This window comes from Pinus tabuliformis, chromosome 1_2, assembly GCF_031772625.1.
Source record: "Pinus tabuliformis cultivar Carrire ecotype Pingquan chromosome 1_2, CPIR1, whole genome shotgun sequence".
In the NCBI taxonomy this organism is placed as follows: domain Eukaryota; kingdom Viridiplantae; phylum Streptophyta; class Pinopsida; order Pinales; family Pinaceae; genus Pinus; species Pinus tabuliformis.
In genome coordinates, this window is record NC_142298.1 from 88,426,891 (window position 1) to 88,446,215 (window position 19,325).

General features: G+C 39.2%; 1 protein-coding gene across 1 annotated transcript in view; it reads left to right on the forward strand.

Annotated features, from left to right (window-relative positions):
• ARC5 (P-loop containing nucleoside triphosphate hydrolases superfamily protein) overlaps positions 1–16,994 on the forward strand; it is a 363,658-nt gene extending 346,664 nt beyond the window's left edge. Inside the window, exons 11-12 of the mRNA XM_089397159.1 lie at positions 16,352–16,516; positions 16,652–16,994. Of these exons, the coding sequence (XP_089253285.1) occupies positions 16,352–16,516; positions 16,652–16,762 (276 nt within the window). The 3' untranslated portion in view covers positions 16,763–16,994. The remainder of the gene's footprint in view (positions 1–16,351; positions 16,517–16,651) is intronic.
• The last annotated feature ends 2,331 nt before the right edge of the window (positions 16,995–19,325 follow it).

Below are 19,325 nucleotides of genomic sequence, written 5' to 3' on the forward strand. Positions count from 1 at the left end.
TTAGTAGCAAGAGGATCAGTGTCAGTAGTTGCAGTCAAATCTTAAGGGATAGTTGAATAGACTAGCTGCAGTCAGTTACTTGAGGGGCGCAAACAGTTACTCAGTAGACAATGTAGATGCTAGTTGCAGTCAGAGACTCAAGAGACAGTTGCAGAGCTAGTACAGGGACATAGAGGATCAATAGATTGATCTCAATCACAATAGTTGCAGCAGCAGCAACATGAGATCAAATGTAGTGCAGGTAGTGTTGGCATAGTGCAGTGTCAACAACAACACAGATGCAAAGTGGTTTAGCTACAAGGCTAGCAGATGAATCAAAGAATGTGCAGTAGCTTGTTGGATAGTGATAGGATGTTACATATGTCAGACATCAACAGTGTGAGGGAAGACGTTATGGGAGAGAACACCTTCCTCGCTAAGAGGGAGTGTTAGTCTATGTAACATTGGACAGGTGTTATAGTCTCAATTTGTGTTAGTCTCGGCTAAGAACACGAGATCTTCATAACTTAGAGAAGGTTTCACAAGATAAGCTTGCGAGACACCTTAATTAAATTAATTAACCATCATTTAAAGTTTTCCTAAGACTAACTTATTAAAACTGGTTAATTAATAGGAATGAATTAAGGAAAGGTGAGAATGCTCTAGAAATTCACACAAATTGAGTTTCAGATGATCTTAGTCATTGATGACGATTCAATCATGGTTGTTGGTGATCCAATGAGAGATTGTAAGAGCGGGTCGAGACACAAGGAGAGCGCATTCCTTGGCAAATCGAGCTATCCAGTTACAGAGATAAAGCAAGGAAGAAGAGTTCGAGCCATAAGGAAGAGAAACAGTGATTGAGGGGACAAGAAAGGAGTTTTCCGATGGTGAATCCCAACAGTAAAATAGCAGTAGCAGGGAGGGTGAATAATTCTGCAGAGACGACCACATGGTCTGAAACAATATGATATGCCTTGCGTTGTTGTCCTTTTAAGCCAAACACCCACACTGTTAGCATGCCTACACTATTGCCTCTTGTAATTTCTGCATTAACCTTTTACTCGCGTCTTCCTGCAATACGATCCCATCAAAATCAAACAAACCTTAACTCTCAAATATCTGCGTTATCTCCTTCAGGGGATCGAAAAATTTCAGAGTGTTATTCTAGTGATTTTTCATTTTAAAAGCACATCCGTTGAGGGGATAACGAGTCTCCTTTTATAGAGCTAGGAGGGGCTTCATATTATGAACGTTAGAGAATTTTAAGAGGTAGACATTAGGGAGGCATATTAGGAATTTAGGAATTTATTTTAAATGTGCCATGTAATCCAAAGGTCTCATATTTTAATAACTTAGTGATTCTTAATAAATACTAAATACTTTAAAAAATAGCCTTAATAAAACTCTTAATACTTATTACTTTAATAATAATAAATATCCTTAATTTAATTAATTACTACCCCTTATTAATATTTATATAGAAAAATTTTAATTCCACTAAAATTTTGAAATCAATGATTGGCTTAGTGCATATGGTCCTACCCGAGTGTAAAGTCAATGATTGGTTTACTATCTTTGGATTTTCAAGTTATTCAACTTATACGTGGTGAGATTATGGTGAGAATCCCTGTCATATATTGACAACTATTGGTGAATAAGGTGTCATGTCCCTACCCCGGGGTTTTAGCTCACTAATGGGGGTTTCCGACTTCAAATGCAAGTAACTCTCAAACCGTGAAGAACTAGGAGGCGCACCATATAGCAACGGAAACATCTCGACGAGTAGAATCCATCTAGAAGATCCTTGACTTAGAATAGGATGAGTTGTCAAGTCAAAATGCCCATGCAAGATCGGGGTAGCCCCTAGTACTGCTTGGGTTGACATCAATGACAACCACTGATCAACATCCACCCATACTTGGTGTTGAACAACTTCCTGAAAGCTAGAGGGTTCTTCAACTTGAGCTACCAATGCCTGGTATCTGTCAGGTTGTCTACGTTGCCTTTTCTTAGTTCTAGGAGCTCCAACAAACTCCTCTGCGTCCCTTAGTGTCTTTCGTACTTCTCTGCGGGTTCTACCACTGGTGGTGGGAGGCTCAACCAACTCCTCCTCCTGATTTTTTTGTTCCATCTGCTGAGAACTATTTGGATTTCCTCCTTCTGAGGAGATACTGATACTGGTCACTTTACTCAATCTAGGTGTCTGTTCTCCTGCCTGTCCTCCTTGCTGCCCCTGCTGCTCCTAGACTACTGTGACATCTCCTAACTGATCTTCTATTGGCATCTCATGAGATTTCCTAAAAGCTCTATCCTCCATGAACTTTGCATCCTGTCTCACTACAATCTTCCTGCTGCTAGGAATGTAGATTCTGTATACTTTTGAGGTCTCACTGTATCCTACGAGATACCCCTTTTCTGCAGTGTGATCCAGTTAACTGTGCTTCTCGTCTAGAATGTGATAGTATGCCATGCTTCCGAATATCCTAAGATGACTGACTTTCGGCTTCTTCCCTGTGAAGATGCCTTTGGGCTTTTTCTTCCCCAATGCTCTATGAGGAGTTCTATTCTAGATATACACCACTGTGTTGCAAGCTTATACCGATAAATACTTAGGTAGACCCTGATCATACAACATAGCTTTGGCTGCCCGAACAATAGTTCTATTTTTCCGTTCTACTACTCCATTCTTGTTAATTTTGGTATGTTCTATGCTTAAGAGAAATCTACTTCAAATTTTCTTATTAGCCCAATATCAATTTCGAGAATAGCAATCACATCAGCATGATAGTAAAATGCAGATAGAACATAAATATAAACAATAGAAGATAAGCCATGACAAGAGGACACAAGATGTGGCACCAGCTAGGGACAAACCCTAATGTGGGGAAACCCTTGATCAATTCTTCTTATATTCTTCAATAATTCAGCAGAGAGAGAGAGATAGTACAATTATACAAATCTGTAATTTTATGACAGCAGCAGCAAAACCCTAACCAGCAAAGTCAAAGCTGGTCAAACAGGTCAGATTTAACCTCTAGACAACCTCGGTCAACGCTTAGACAACTCGACCTCCAACAACAAGAAAAGGTAGCCCAAAATAGTTCAAAATATCTAGTCAAACATCAGTCAATTCTAGTCAAACCCACGGTCATCCTTTGACAATCAATGTTGGTCAAAGTGTGGTCAAAGAGAGGTCCAAACAATTGTTCAGAAATGCGGCCTGCCAAGGAGAGGCAGCCTCACCCAATCCACAGTCAAAGAGGAGTCCACGCTGGTCAAAGAGACTCCTTGCAAATTTCGGTCAACCTAGGTCAATGTTGCCCTAATCAAAATCTACGTCCTCCTTCTCCACACGTGTGAGAGATCTGCTCCTCCAATGCATACCAAATCAAGCTAGGAGAGTGAAGAACATGAGATGAGATGAGTGAGATTATGCCACAAGGTCTCCTTTTATATGCCACGTTGGGTATACGCTGGGGGTGAAAATCACTGTTTTGCTTGCTGGCCGACCTTGACAAATTGTCAAGAATACAAATAAATTAATATCTCCATGAATACATGTCGGAATTGGATGATCGTTAGATCAATCCTACACCTCTCGGAGAGAGGAATCCAAGAAAAATATCAGCTGCGATAAATGAGGGGACCCATATGGAGTTTGGCCCTAGTTGCCAATTTTAACACTCCCTCTCAACTAGGGAGAACTCCATCTACTAATCCATCTGTCTGTCGGTACTATCTCTGCCATCAATGCACTGCTCTGCTCTGCTCTGCTGAAATATGAAGAAAAAGAAGTGATCGAGAATGTATCATACCATTCTTTACTGACCCGAAGTCAGTCCCATATAAAAGAGAGTTTCTCATACCACTCTTACTGACCCGAAGTCAGTTCCAACTTCCAATGAAGAGGGTGTGTCATACCACTCTTACTGATCTGAAATCAGTTCCAAAATAAAGAGAGTGTCGCATACCACTCTTACTGACGCGAAGTCGGTTCCAATTGATCCTAGATCAATATCATCGTAGCATAGGGAGTACGGTAGTACATGATGCGTCCATTGGCAGTACTATGGTCCTTATCCTCATTTCCCTACTCATTGGCCAGATGAGAGGTACTTCCCATGAGTCCCACACTGCATGGGTAGGATGTCTCAGAAGGAAAAGGATGAACCACTCATCCTGCCTACATGTTGCCACGGGGTATCATAGGGGAAGGTTGAACCACTCACCTTGTACGCAAAAAACCAGTAGGGGAAGGCTGAACAACTCACCCTATGGTTGCTCATCGCTCCAAGAAGTACCCCAAGCCCCCCGGAGCTCCCAGAGCTCAATGTGCATATCATACAGGACCCTCTCTCCATGACTCCTAGTCGTTCTCGAAAAGTCAAGAATTTGACCTTTCCCAGGGGCTTCGTCAGAATGTCGGCGACCTGCTCATCAGTCCCAATATGATGGAGCCTTATTGCTCCTCATTGTACCATATCCCGGATAAAGTGGTACCTGATATCGATGTGCTTGGAGCGATCATGAAATACGAGATTCTCTGATAAATGAATCCCACTCTGGTTGTCACAGAGGATCACAGTAGTATCCAACGTATGTCCAAACAGCTCACTGAAGAGCTTCCTCAACCAAACAGCTTCACAGGAGGCCAAGCTCGCAGCAATGTGTTCAGCCTCAGTGGTGCTCAAAGCCATCGTCTTCTACTTCCTGCTCCTCCAGGATAGCAAAGCAAAACCCAAAGAGAAATGCACCCGAAAGTGCTCTTGCGACCCACCACATTACCTGTCCAATCAGCATTAGAATAACCATGCAGCCTCTCATCTTCGGCGATGTATCTCAGTCCATGAGTGATTGTGCCCTGAAGATATCTCAGAAGATTCTTGGCACCAATCCAATGTGAGTGATGAGGCTCAACCATATATTGGCTCAACGTGTTGACTGCAAAACATATATCAGGACGGGAGTTCACTAAGAACATCAGTGCTCCTATGAGTTGACGATACTCAAAAGCATTTCCCAATGCAAGTCCGACAACACTGCCGCATAACTTCTTGAAGTTAAGCTCCATCGAGGTAGTCACAGGCTTGCAATCCACCATCCCAAATCTTTCCAATATCTTCACCACATATTTTCCTCGAGATAGGAAAATTTCTCCTGGCTTTTGCCAAACCTCCAACTGTAGGAAGTAGTGTTTCAGTCCTAGGTCCTTCATCTCAAATTCGGAAGCCAACTCCCTCTTACATTTGTGAATGAGAGGGTCTGCTCCAGTCAGAAAGAGGTCATCAACATACATCACCAATATGAGAGGCTTATCATCTTCAACCTTAAAGTAAAGGTTCAGATCAGCTTCACTCCTAGTGAATCCTAGCTTCATCAAATAGATATCGATCCTCTCATACCAAGCTCGGGGTGCTTGCTTCAGCCCATATAGAGCTTTCTTCAACCTGCATACATGAGATTCCCAATTATGAATCTCAAACCCCTTAGGTTGTTCCACATATACTTCCTCTTTAATTGAACCATGCAAGAAAGTGGTCTTAACATCCATTTGTTGTAGGTTCCATCCTTGCGAAGCAGCAAGGGCTATGATCAAGCGGATGGTGGTGTATTGGGAAATAGGTGCAAATATCTCATCGTAATCCGCTCCTTCCTTTTGAGAGAAGCCACGAGCAACAAAGCAAGCCTTGTACTTTTCAGCACTCCCATCAGCTCCATGCTTGATTTTGTAAAGTCATTTCGAGGTGACAACTGATTTGTCCTGGGGTCTGGGAACCACATCCCAGACATCATTCTTCATGATGGACTTGTATTCTTCATTCATAACATCCTTCCATACTTGATGCTTCACGACTTCTTCGAATGATGAAGGCTTGTTTTGAATGATAGTGCTCATAATGGTCAAGTGTCCCTAATATCTGGTCAGCTTCTTACTTTCACAGAAAGTCCCTCTAGGTGTAATACGTCTCTCGGCATCTTCAAGAATCTCCCTAAGCCATGAGGGCCTCTTCCTAGAGGAGGAGGGTTCTTGACGAGGAGGATCAATAGGATCCATAGGTTCTTCCACATTTGACATCGTTTCATCTTCTTTTTCATTTGACTTCCTGGTGTTAAATTCTTTATCCTTCCTTTGAATAGGAAGATTGTCAACCTTGCTAAGAGCCATATCTTCGTCAAAAGTGACATCATGACTTATCTCGACTTCCCTTTGACCAGCCATATAAATTCTATAACCCTTGAATTTTCGCTATAGCCCAAAAAGATTCCTTTCTTTCCAGATGCACCCAATTTGCTTCTTTTCTCTTTCGGCACATGAAAGTATACAGGACTTCCAAAAGTTCTAAAATGAGAGACATCGGGTTTCTTACTAGCGAACATTTCTTCGGGAGTCTTGGAGTCCAATGCTTGATGAGGGCATTTGCTTTGAACATATATGATGGTATTTGCACAATGTTACTTGGGAGTAGGAATGAAAGCGGGGAGCAGGAGCGAAAACAGGAGCGAGAGAAACATTTTCAAAATCTCTTAGTTTGGGAGCGAATCCCAGAGCGATTTTTATATAATATATATATTTTTTATATTTTGATACATATATGTCAACAAAAACATGTAGAATGATGAATTAGATATAAAAAACATAAAAAAACATAGATTGATCATTGAACCATCAACCATATAACATCAATCATCTAGAAGTTATAATCTTCATCAACCACGTCCACAAGTTAGTAACATACAACATATTGAGTCTTGTGAATCATGATTCATCAATCTTAAAGTTTCAACTTCAAGCTTTCAAAATTGAAAATTCAATATATAACATTTATCATCATTGATCACCAAAGTTGTACTTGTAAGCTAGTTTTAAACTTTAACCATTACAAGAAATAATATCTAACATGAAATGAAATGTTATAAAATGAATTATGAAATGAAATGAAACAACTTTCATGAAGCATCATATTCATAATTCAGAATCATTACCAATGAGTTATAATTGCCAACTTCAAATTTCAAACTTAAATTGTCACAGTCATATATTGTTTACAAAAAATATCATTATGATATGAAAGAGTCAAGACTCAACAGTTATGAAAACTAATAGAAACTAGAAAAGACAAGTACACTGTAAATCTATTATCTACTACTACATGTGGCCCTTGCCACGAGAAGTGTCTAATGTATGAGCAGGTCATGGTGGTCTTCTAGGAGTCTCCCGCATAGACCGACGACTAGAACCAGAAGACACATGCCCTCCACGTGAGGGTGTAGATGGAGGCAGCGACAACAAAGGAACAAGACTCAGAACTCGAGCACTGCTACTGGATGGTGGAGGTGGCATGGTTGTTGCTTCATCTTCCTCTCTTATAAGTTCCGCTTCCAGTTTTTCAAGATGTATAGTGCCATACTCCAAATTATCATCCTCTGGATGGTTGTCCCAAATTTTATATGTTGGATCCTCATAAACCCGATCATAGTAATGATTCAACAACCTCAAGTTGTAGTGCACATAAACCAAGCTTTCTGCCCGGTTTTCATTGAGTCTGTTTCTTTTCACATTATGTATGAAGCTGTAGGTGCTCCAACACCTCTCTGCAGAAGAAGTATTTACAACCTGTGAGAGAACTTTTTTTTGCCAATTTTGGGAAAAGTCCATAGCCGCCATATGATTCCCACCATGTGAGAGCATCAAATCTGTCTCTATCTTCCATTTCATAAAAGGTACCAAACAAACCAGTGCAACTGAAGTATCTACCTAGTTCAAGATGCACACTAGCACATTCCTCCCTGTCAAGTATCAACTTTTCTAATGCTTGCAAATATCTTGTAGATACCTCTTCATCTATATGGGGTTTGGCCCTAACCCCACCCCCTGGTGCAGGTTGGCCCAACCAAGATGTAGAGTAGTATTTTGGCGTAAGGATATACGCCAAGCAATGTAGTGGAACATTAATTTTATCCCACCATATACACACACAATCGTGAATCAGTTTGTACAAGTTGGGATCATTGTTATGAACAATATTTTTTATTTTCCCCAACATGGTATCCATTTGCTCATACACCTTGCCAATCGCTGGTTTATCTGTATCTGCAAACCGAATCATGTGATAAATGGGCTTGGTGAAATCCAATACTTGCCTCACACGTGTCCAAAACATACCATCAAGAGCGGCCCCCTCCACCTGTTCAAAACTTTGTCTGTCAGCTACATTTGTAGCCCTTTCCTTTAATACCTGCCAGTGTGGACTTGATACCATGCTAGCCAATGACTCTCTTACCTTCAAAAGGGGCCTGAAGGTGAGGTAATAGCTATCAAATCTAGTCCTCGCAATCTTCAACAACTCCAATCTTGAGTGACTGCAAAAAAGGCCATGGGTATTGCTATGATTTGTAACTTTCTTGTACAAATCACCAATCCATTTGTATTGTTCGTTTTTGTTCTTAACAATATCATGCATCAAAAGGTTCATTGTGTGAACCAAACACTCAAACCAAAATATGTTGGGGTATTTATCCTCAATAATTTCTCCCGGTGCCTTACAATTAGGAGCATTATCAGTGATGACTTGGATGACATTGTATGGCCCAATATGGTCAATAGTTTCAAGTAATGGTTCTGCAATGTTGATGGCGGTCTTGAACTTGTCTGAGTAATAATATGTTGAAAGAAAGATGGCACCACTAACAGACACAACAAGAACATTTATCAATGACTTGCCTTTTACATTTGTCTATCCATCAGATACAATGGACACTCCATGGTTAGTCCAAGAACTTGTCATTCTATTCAAAGAATGTGATATTTTTGCTTTTTCATGATCAAGTCCAACGGTTCTTTCCTTGTCATACCCAGGGCTCTTGTATCCTTTATGGACATCATTTATGGCAGAAACCATTTCATGCCAATAAGGTGAGCGAAGAACATTGAATGGTATCCCACATGCATAGAGAAACTTGTAAACTTTTGAATCCACATCATTCCTACACCCTTCATCAAGGAAATCTGATATGCTTCTACTCCTTAAACCTGGTGACCTTGTGCTTCCATATCCACTGCCTTGGGAGGATGCTGAAAGAGTTCTTTGTGCATGTGATTGTGAGCTTGGTTCAAAGAAACCCTTTGACTTTTTAGATTTGTATTGGGCTTCTTCCTCTTCCCTTACGTATTTGGCTCTATTTGCTGCTGACACACCTGTACAAGTTTTGATTCCTATTTGTTTATCTCCATCCCATGGCATTTTCCTGCAGAGATGTTTTCTGGCACGGGTGTATGAACCTGTGTAATTATTGTTGCAATGGGGGCAATGAAATTTAGTGGTTCCACCCCCTTTCCCTGCTTCAGGGATGTTAACATATTTCCACAATGGGGTTTGGTCTTGTTTAGTTTTTTGAGCTGACTCATGTTCACTCTCCTCCAGCTCCTCTTCACCGGGGTTTTCATCAAATCCACTATGCCCCCCTTCTTCATACCCTTCTTCATCCCCTTCTTCATTTTCAATTTCAACCCTCCTTTTTCTACTCTCCAACACCATAATAACCAAAAAAGGAACCAAGAAGAAGAAAATACCAAGAAATATAACCATGATGTTTGAAATTTGAAGTTTTGAATCTGCAAAATTTAGAAAAATGGAATGGGAATGGGAAATAGAGAAAAATTTATGTATTTATTTAGGAATAAACATTAAAAAAAAAAATTGTTGGACACTCTACTCAATATTGTAGAGCCTACCTCTTTGGCGTCCAATCTCCACTTGCAAGCTCTTCAATCTCCCCTTGCTCCTTGCTTTCTCTTGCTCTCTCACTCTCTTGCTCCTTCCTCCTTGCTCTTTCTTGCCCTCTCCTTGCCCTCTTTTACTCTCTCCTTGCTCCTCACTTTCACCCTCTCTCAATCTCACTCTCACTCTCACTCATAACAATGATGAAATGAAATGAGGGAGGGTCTATTCAACCCTCCCTCCCTCGCAATTGGGTTCATACTCGGCCTCACATGTGCGAAAACTAGGGCATCATTTTCTTGTAGCAAAGTCCAAATTGCAGTCATCTAAAGGAGCTGAAATTTGTTGTTAAAAGGATCAAGTTTGAAGGCCTCATTACTAAGGAGAAAGAAGCACTCTAAGCGAAGGAAGAAGAAGGCCTCTTTTACCATATTACTCACACACGTGCAAAGTTGCAGCTACTGTAGGACGGCCGAAAATTGCAAGATTGAAAAAGAGAGTGAAAACATATTACAAAGGCCAAAGTTGAGGATTTGGATAAGTTTGCTATAATTGACTTTGTTGAGCAGAAGTACATTGAAAGAAAGGTTGACTTGGTCTTGGAGGGGTCTTTGTCTTGGGTCTAAAGGTCTTGGAATTCATCATTTGAAGATTCTATAAGAAGAGACGAATTTCCTTTGGGTTTTCCTCTCTAGGAGAGGTTTTAGCCCTGGCTAGTAGCCTATATCTTGTGTCCACTTTGTTCTATTGATCTTCATATGTTTGGTAGTTGTTTGATGATTAGAACACTATAATAACAACAAAAGAAGCTAATAATCATAAGAACTACAAGTTGAACTAAAAGAATATCACAAGCAGTTATCAAAGTAGTGAGAAATCACCCCTCATCTAGCTACCCTCGATTTCTCAACAAGTATTATCTAACATTATGTTAGAGGAAGTCATCTTGCTTAATTGGATCATCATGATCCTGGAAGAACCATAATTATAAAGGTTCTTGGAAGAAGCACTATGACAAAGATTAGTAGACATTCCATGTAATGTGGAATCAATATGGTAAAGGGATGAAAGAATGCAATGGTTCAAGATGCAAGCTTTTTGTGAGATATATGAATAGCTAGATGATCGAATGAAAGCATAAGAAGGCATGTTGGATATAAAACTTTGGATAAGATTCATATGCGTAGAAACTAGAATCTTGTGGAAAGAAAGTTGGTCATAAAATATGCTTAGGTATATGGATATATGATGCTTGAAAATAATAGGATTTGACTTACTCTAGAGTCTAGAATATATATAATAATGATTAACATCCAGTATAGTCTCCGAAAGAAAAGTTGTAACTTGGTAATCAAGTTCGATCCTTGGGCACTTTGATGCATGAAAGAAGATTCATATGGAGATGGACCATGAGGATGTTAATGGAATGAGAAGGTCATCATGGTAAGGTAAGTCTGATTTTCATTATTGTTGGTTATCTGGTTAACATATTATTTTGCTACCTGGAAGGATGTTGCGGGGATACATGATGACAGTTGAGGCTAGTTCAACTATATGGATGGTATGTATGAATAATATTGAGAAAATCTCAATATCTTGTACTTGGCAACTATGAAGTCAAGTTGGATGGTAGCAGTACGAGAAGATAACCTGAAGGTCAAATGAAGATCACTTTCAAGAGGAAGTTATGATCAACTTGAAGTTTAGGAAGGCTCCGTGCAATGCCTTCATGTTGAAGAACGTGATGAGCAAGAAAGGTGCCTTGAAACTTGTCACAAGATTGAAGAGAGAAGGTGGCTCCATGATACCTTGAAAGAAAGAAAGCTCGATAATGCAAAGGAAAGAGGGAGTCAAGAAACTGCGAAGAACTGGTAGCTGATACTCTTATGAAGACAAGTTGTACGGCTTGTGATGATGACCTCCCAAAGAGAAAGGAAGTCTAGATCTCTTGTGTTTTTGAGAGGGAGTAAAGGAGTCTCTTTGTATCAGATCAAGGTTCTATTCTCAAGATTAAAGGAGAATAGGGATGTCCTCTCGGTTTGAGAGGGAGTGATGTTGGACATTACATGTGCATTCTTCTCTTCAGATGATGAAGGGAGAATGGCGAAGGATTGGATAAGTATTTGTGTTTTCCTTGATATAACATCCAAGTAAGGAAAGATACTGACACTCTTTGAGAATGGGACAGGCATTCAAGAGAAGAGTGGTTGAAGAGGATCAATATTCTTGGAGGACTTAGGTATGGAGATCCAAGATAAGAATAGTCCTAAAAGGACATGCCTTGTAGACATCCAGATGGGGTATGTACCTTGTAGAGGTAATGCAGTATTATACATAAGGCCTCCCAGCATAATGCTCTTGATTAAAGAAGAGCTTGTCTAGTTACACCTCAGAGACAATGTTGGTCATGATGATGATGCTTACAGTATGGCTTATCAATCTGACTCTTCTTGTGAGAACTCTTCAGTTTGAGATATGATGTTTTACTGGTTGTACAATTATGAATACCTCCTTAGTTAGGAGGAAGTGTTGAGAAATGTAACTAGTTTCGGTCTTCATAATTGTTGTATTCATTCCAATATGTATCCTATGTAACAAACAAGAAAAGGAAAAGGAAAAGTTATTATTATTATAGCATGGGTTTCATGCTCATTATTGATGGTCTTCTAGGTAAAAGCATGTTCTTCATTCTTCTGGAGTTTTTCAGGTCTTAGGATTTATTGTCTTGAGTCAAAGGAGTTAACATCATGTTTATAAGACCCTTTTGGACAAAATATAATTGTAAAAAGAATTATTTTGAGTCTAGAAAGTCTGAGAAACTCCAAAAGTGCAAGTTGGCCCTAATAGTTACAAGTCGGCCTAAAGGAGGGAATTTGATCCCTTGAGAAGGCTATATAAAGCTGTAGTTTAACCTCATTTGGACACACTCACTACACAAATTTGATCTATCAAGAAAGAGTTCTATTTGAAGCTAGCAAAAGTAGAAAAGAAGAGCGAAGGTCTTGGAGAAGGAAGGACACAATTTCTATTTTTTGGGCTCTATCTCTCTCACACGTGCTAAGATTTAGGGTTTCTAGTGCTGCAGAAGGAGGCTGAAATTGCAGGTCCAAGTTGCAATAAGACGGAGTTCATAATCTTGTAGCTGGAAGGGAGAAAACTCTATATTGACCTCGTTGACCTTGGGAGAGTTGTCTTTCTCCAAGAAGGTTTTAGGAAGCTGGATTAGGGTTTCTAGATAAGCTGCAAGGCCGAAATTGCAAGTCCGAGTTGCAATAAAACAGAGTGCATAATCTTGTAGTTGGAAGGGAGAAAACTCTATATTGACCTCATTGACCTTGGGAGAGTTGTCTTGCTCCAGGAAGGTCTTAAGAGGTTGGATTAGGGTTTCTAGAGACGCTGCAAGACCGAAATTGCAGGGTCAAAGTTGTAGGGCGAGTTGCAGTATTGAAGTTAGGTGGTGCAAAATTAAGGAAGGACTTGGTCTAGGGTTTGGGTATTTGTATCATATTTGAAGTAGATTCTAAGAAGAGAACAGTTTTCGGGTTTTACCCTTGAAGGGGTTTTTCCCTGGTTGAGAGCCTAATATCTATGGCTTCTATTGTTGCTATTACTATTGTTGATATTGTTTGATGAAAAGATTTAACTAAAGAACATAAAGAAGATAAATAAGATTCACAAACAAATATCAAGGTTAAGGAAAATAAAATTAATAGCTGCCTCTTTCCATTTTCCAACAATATTGATGATGAGGATCCCAATATATGCAATGATTTTGATGATATGTAGGTACTTGTTATAGCATGAATTTTTTTGGACTATAAAGGTCATCTAGAGCCTCTTTGTTCATGTATTTTTTGTTCAAATATGAATTGCACCCGGTGCTATTTTGGTTATATGCAGCCTTGTTATATATATGAGAAACTTCGCATGTTTCTGTATAATATTTTGGATTCATATGGATGCAAGTGAATATTTTATTTTTTTTATTTTATTTTTTATTTTTTTTAATTTGAAAGTTTATATGGTTTTTGGTCCATTTTTTTTCCAATTCCTAGTTTTGGGGTTTACTGGTTCGATCAGCTATCCAGTTCTGATAACATTGGTTCATTGTCCATTGTTCATTTTTAGATTATAACTTTTGAGTCTTGAATTTAGATACTGATGAACTTAGACCAAGTCTTTGACTATTTTTGAGTTTGAGTAATTTCAGTTTACTGTCCCAGTCTCCTGACTTTAATATCTACTATTGTGCTTAGTACTAATCAGATTCTAGAAAAATGAATGATGAATTTAATCAATGTATAAAATATTTTATTATTTCTATTTCATTGAATCATTTATGATTTGAATCAATGTATTTGAATTTCATTATTGAATTTGAATATATATATAGATATAGACACACACACCCCCATCCCCTTGTCCCCCTTGAATCTCCCTAAAACTTGGGGGTGCTCCCAAACATCCCCCTTGTGCATCTCCCCATTCTCGCATCCCCCTCTCACGGAAACTTGGTGGAACACTGCTTTCTTTCCTATGTATTGTATTTGTTACACCTCATATTGTATGAGGTCTCATGTTGTGATTTTCATCACTTTGATGGGGCTTGTAATTGGAACCTATGGATCTTTTGGATGGATATGGGGACATACACCTTCATGGAGCCTCTTCTCTTCTTGATGATGGATTATTTGATGGAGATCTTTGGTGGAGGAGATTCACTTCTCTACGTTGGATGGTCATCCAGTATATTGGTGTTACTTTCATACCTCTACTTGATGTATGCCTATCTTGACATATGATGCTTACTTGATGTATCACTATCTTGACATAAGAGTCTTAGCTGGGCCAAGTACTTGCCTCCTACTCAGCCCTAAACTTACCACTCGACCAGACTCACCAAGAATCTGACAAACTCACCAAGAATCAACTGAGACTTGGCCAAGGCTCACCAGACTTGCCCACACTTGTCTAAATTATGTTTTCATTTTTTTATTTTTTGGGGTAGTATTTGCCAAGTCTTTCCTGAGACTTTGCTGAGTCCAAGTGTGACAACATTGGTGCACACCTCTTCCTGCTATTTTTTGGGGTAAGTATTTGCCAAGTCTTTCCTGAGACTTTGCTGAGTCAATGTGTGACAACTTTGGTGCACACCTCTTCCTGTCCTGCCAAGAATGACTCCAGGTACACTACCCTGGCAAGGTCTTGCTGGTCATCTCACACTGCTATTTTATTGAGCTTTATCAAACATCTTTACCTTTTTGACCTTTGCATGCCACCATCATGTTACATACCTTGTGCTCTCCTGCCCATCACTGACTGGTTTTGGTTCTCATGTATGTGAATAAATTTTACTGTGTTTATTGTGGTGTTGCATGGATATTTGGTCATGCTATGCCCCTTCCACTTCACATCATTGCTTAAAAATTCTCAGGTTCTTCCACTTTGCTGAAAATTCTATAAGGTTGCCTCTACCACCTCTTGATTTGACTTGATGGGTGTCATATGGTGTTCCTTTGACTTCATAGATTGTATTCTTTAAATCAAATTCCGTTGAGAACTTTTGAAATAACTTAACTTTGCTTCTATTCACTTTCATTGGGATCACAAGACTCCTGTCTGCTTGGAAAGTAACCGACTTTGGTGCAGCCACAGTTTGTGCTTCTGATCCTTCACTGTCTCCTAGTCCTTGTTCTGTTACAACAGTTTATTTATGAAAGCACAGAGAGAAAAATAGTGAGGAGACAAGAATCTGGAATGTATATTCAATTCATGTAATTGGTATAGTACTTACAGACGAAGAATTCAGTGACAGAACTTAATAAGTTAGTTAAGACCCAACGAGTAATTAATTTTCGAATGTGTAATTTGTATTGACTTTTATTACACCATTAACTAACATCTAGTGACCAAGTTAATAACTCTGAAATCCAACATTTATTACATAGGTACAAAATAAACATGTATGATGTCCTAAACTTGAAAAATATTTATATTCTATTCTAGCGCCAACTTGCTCTTATTCTCTTCCTATTTTATTCCAGTGGTCCTCTCTTCCCAAGTACAGTCGAGAGTGGGAAAGAAGTGGCTGAGTACCCATATGTATGACCAAGTGTCATATAGAATTCGAAACTCGCTATTTTACAGTCATTAATTATTTACTTTTCTTTCTTTTGTGGAATCAATATCAGTTCAGTAACACCAACATTGGCTTCTTGGGGGAGTGGCTTCAATTCGTTACCCGACTTATTGCGGCTTGAATTTATTAGATTATTTATTTGTTGTTCGTGTGACTTATTGGTTATATTATTTATTGTTCGTGTTACTTTATGCCATTTACTACAAATGCGTTGCAAGGTGAATAGTGTTGTGGGGTAGAACTTTGTTTTAGGGACTGTCCAACCAAGTCACGTTTATCTCCATCAGCCAAGTGGCTGTTAGTAACCTTCTAAAAAATTTAATGTACATTAATGTTCTTCGGGCATTATGTTTATTATTGGCATGGCTTTTCAAGTTGTGAAGCATAATTGCTAATAAATCAAGTCATATTCGTTTGAGTCATAAAATATTGTTCATGAGAAGTAGATAGCCGAAGATTTTAATTTAATGGTTAGTACAAGGGGATAACAATGTTGAGTGCTATCTTGCAGTTCAATTGCTTCTTCCTCATGCCAGTAGTGGACAAGTTTCCAGCGCTGCTACGTGAAGACTTGGAGGCTGCATTTGAAGATGACTTGGATAATGCATTTGATATAGCAAATGCACGAAGGGCTTTAGACCAACAGAAAAGGGATCTAGAGATTGAACTTCGGAGGGTACATTCCTTTAGTCCTTGATTTCTGTTTTACTAATTGTTCAATTTCATTTCCTCTTTATTATTTTCTCGAAGAAGAACTGAAGGAATTTTGTCTGCGACTTTGATTTTTCATTTCTATTGCATGCTTTTGCAGATTGAGAGACTTAAAGAAAAATTTGAAGCCATTCATCATGATCTAAGTGGATATCAATCCTCTTTTGGAAAAGATATTGCAAATCAGATTACTATGTTAAACATTCATTAGAGAATTTAAGTGCAATTACTTTGCTTAAGCTAATATTTTATTATATTTCATGAGGTTCAATTTGCACTCTGCTTAGGCATATTATCGGATTCTCTTTCATTGTGTTGTAAAATAAGTGGAAGTCAACACTTTGTACTCGGACTCTCCAACCAAAAAATGCACATTTAAAAGCTGTATGCAAACTTAAAAGAGAGGCTTTGAATTTGATGGTATTCTATATTTGTTAATCCAATTTATATTAGATGACAGTGGACATAAATTGCTTTCAAAGAATTTGTTCAGTGTTTGAAATCACCACTCAATAGAAAGAGTCCATTGAGAATGTAGCCTCCTTGTCTTGGAGACACTGAGGTTTTCACATATGATAAAATGAAAATGTCTTGTGATATGAAATCTTTATAACAAAATAAGTTGCATTTCTATATAATATTTCAAACTTACTAGACATTATCGTAATTGAGTGTAATGTTCCAAACTTAAATAAACAATGATATGCAAAGCAAAAACTGTTTATACACAAAAATTTTCAACAATCAATAAATGCTCATAAAAACTCCAGAAGTAAAAACCAACTAAGCCATTTTATTAATGAAATGGAGCAAGTACAATAATATGGAGAAATGCACCTGGGCTTGCCTCAAAGACAAGTTGGACATGGCCCAGGTGATAAAACAATAATGTCGAAGCTGGAAATGACTACTCTAATGTTTTGCATTGTCCTAGAAACTGCATTGTTGGCTGGAAAAGAACTGCAAGAAACCCCATCTCTAGTTTTTAGAAAATGCTAAAACTTTATATCTGGGATCCTTGTCAAAAACCCAGAAAAACCCATAGAGGATTTGGGCTGAATCCAACCTCCCAAATTCGGCTTCCAATATGCCCTATGCAATCCCCAACAATTCTACAATGTCTCCTACAAAAATATGGTTGAAAAACCCTACCTCCGATGCTCAGAAAATTATAAAACTTTATATCTAGGATCCTTGTCAAAAACTCAGAAAAACCCAAGAATGGTTTGGCCAGATTTTGAACTTTCAAAATTGACCTCTAATATGCCCTCCAAGCTGCTCTAGAAAACAGTCTTCAATAAACCCCAACGAAATCATCCTCCAATCTCATGAAATTGTAGCAATCACTTCTCCAAATATTTCCCTTAACCTCTATGGTAAAGTTCAATCTCAAAGACTGATAGTCTACCCTCCACGTGAACACCTAGTGTTGCCTCTGTGTTGGCCTAGGAAGTGCGAAAATCACCCTGTGAAGTAGCACACTCCAGCTCCAAAACTTCTCCCAAATGCCAACAATCCTCCTATTCCTCCTCTCCGAAAAATCCTTCACAATACTCCTTTGCAAGAAGCCACAAGCAAACTCAACCTCCTCTTCACTGTGTCCACCAGTGATACGCACCACCTGGAGAGGGATGCAATTGCTGGGAATCACACTGAGATCCTCCTCCTGAAAAAATGAAAGAAAACCTTCCTAGGGTGGCACTCGAAATCCCCCAAAGAAAGGGTGAGCTCTTCGCTTGAAGAACACATGTTGAACAACAAGTGACTCGACTAAGTAGCTCGAACGACCAAAGAGAAATTGATATTACCAAAAAGATGATTGAAATGAGGAGAGTTATCTTCTTTATAAAGATTTTGTGGAGCACTTTTCCCTCTAATTTTACCTCTATCATGTGCCCTCACTTAACCACCTCCATGCAAATTGAACTAGGGAGTGTGTATTTCCCGAGTGTGGGTGGTCCCCATGTGTAATTTAACCACAACAAAACAACTTTTCCTAAGTCTAATCTCCTAGTAAAAATTGAATGGGCCCCATTATCTCCAAAATTGGCTCCCAAAATGCAATAACTAGTCTTGTTCCAAATTAATTTAGGAAGGGACATGACATTTCTTCCCTCCCAAATGTTGCTTGTCCCCAAGCAACTTCGGTGTTGGATGCTCAAGTATGTGCTCCCCCTCCCAAGTAGGATCCTCATTCCGCAAGCTCCTCCAATGCACCAAAAATTGTTTGTCCTCAAGCAGTGCTTGAACACGCACCCTCTCTGACTGTGGATCCCCATTGTCACTGCAAACTTCACTAGGGTTCTAAATACGCCATTGGATCGCCCTGATTGTTGTACTATCCTATAGCGAAGGAGTTCCTCGATACCAAGATCCCAAGCCAACGTGAAGCACCCCTTGCTCCACTCACTATCTTGCCAGATAGGGGCGTTAGGAACCCTTTGTCTTCTACCAAAATGTAGAGCATCCTGACGACGTGAAATTCCATGCAAATCCTCATGAAGCTGCCCTACTGAATAGTCCACTCTATGCACTCTAATTGTGGGACCCTGAAGATATAACGCAATCCCCATGCGAATGAAGCCTCTCATGGATGAGCTCCTCCTGCAATCCTCTTACTGGCCATCTTGCCATGTTGATGAAGTCTCCCACGCCATTAGTGAATCATGGAAACCAAATGGAAGATTGGATGACCCTCCCCTGTAGAAATCCACTCACCTCTATGGGTAGTTGAACTACTCAACCCTATTATGCTAGAATCCCTTGCCTGTCGC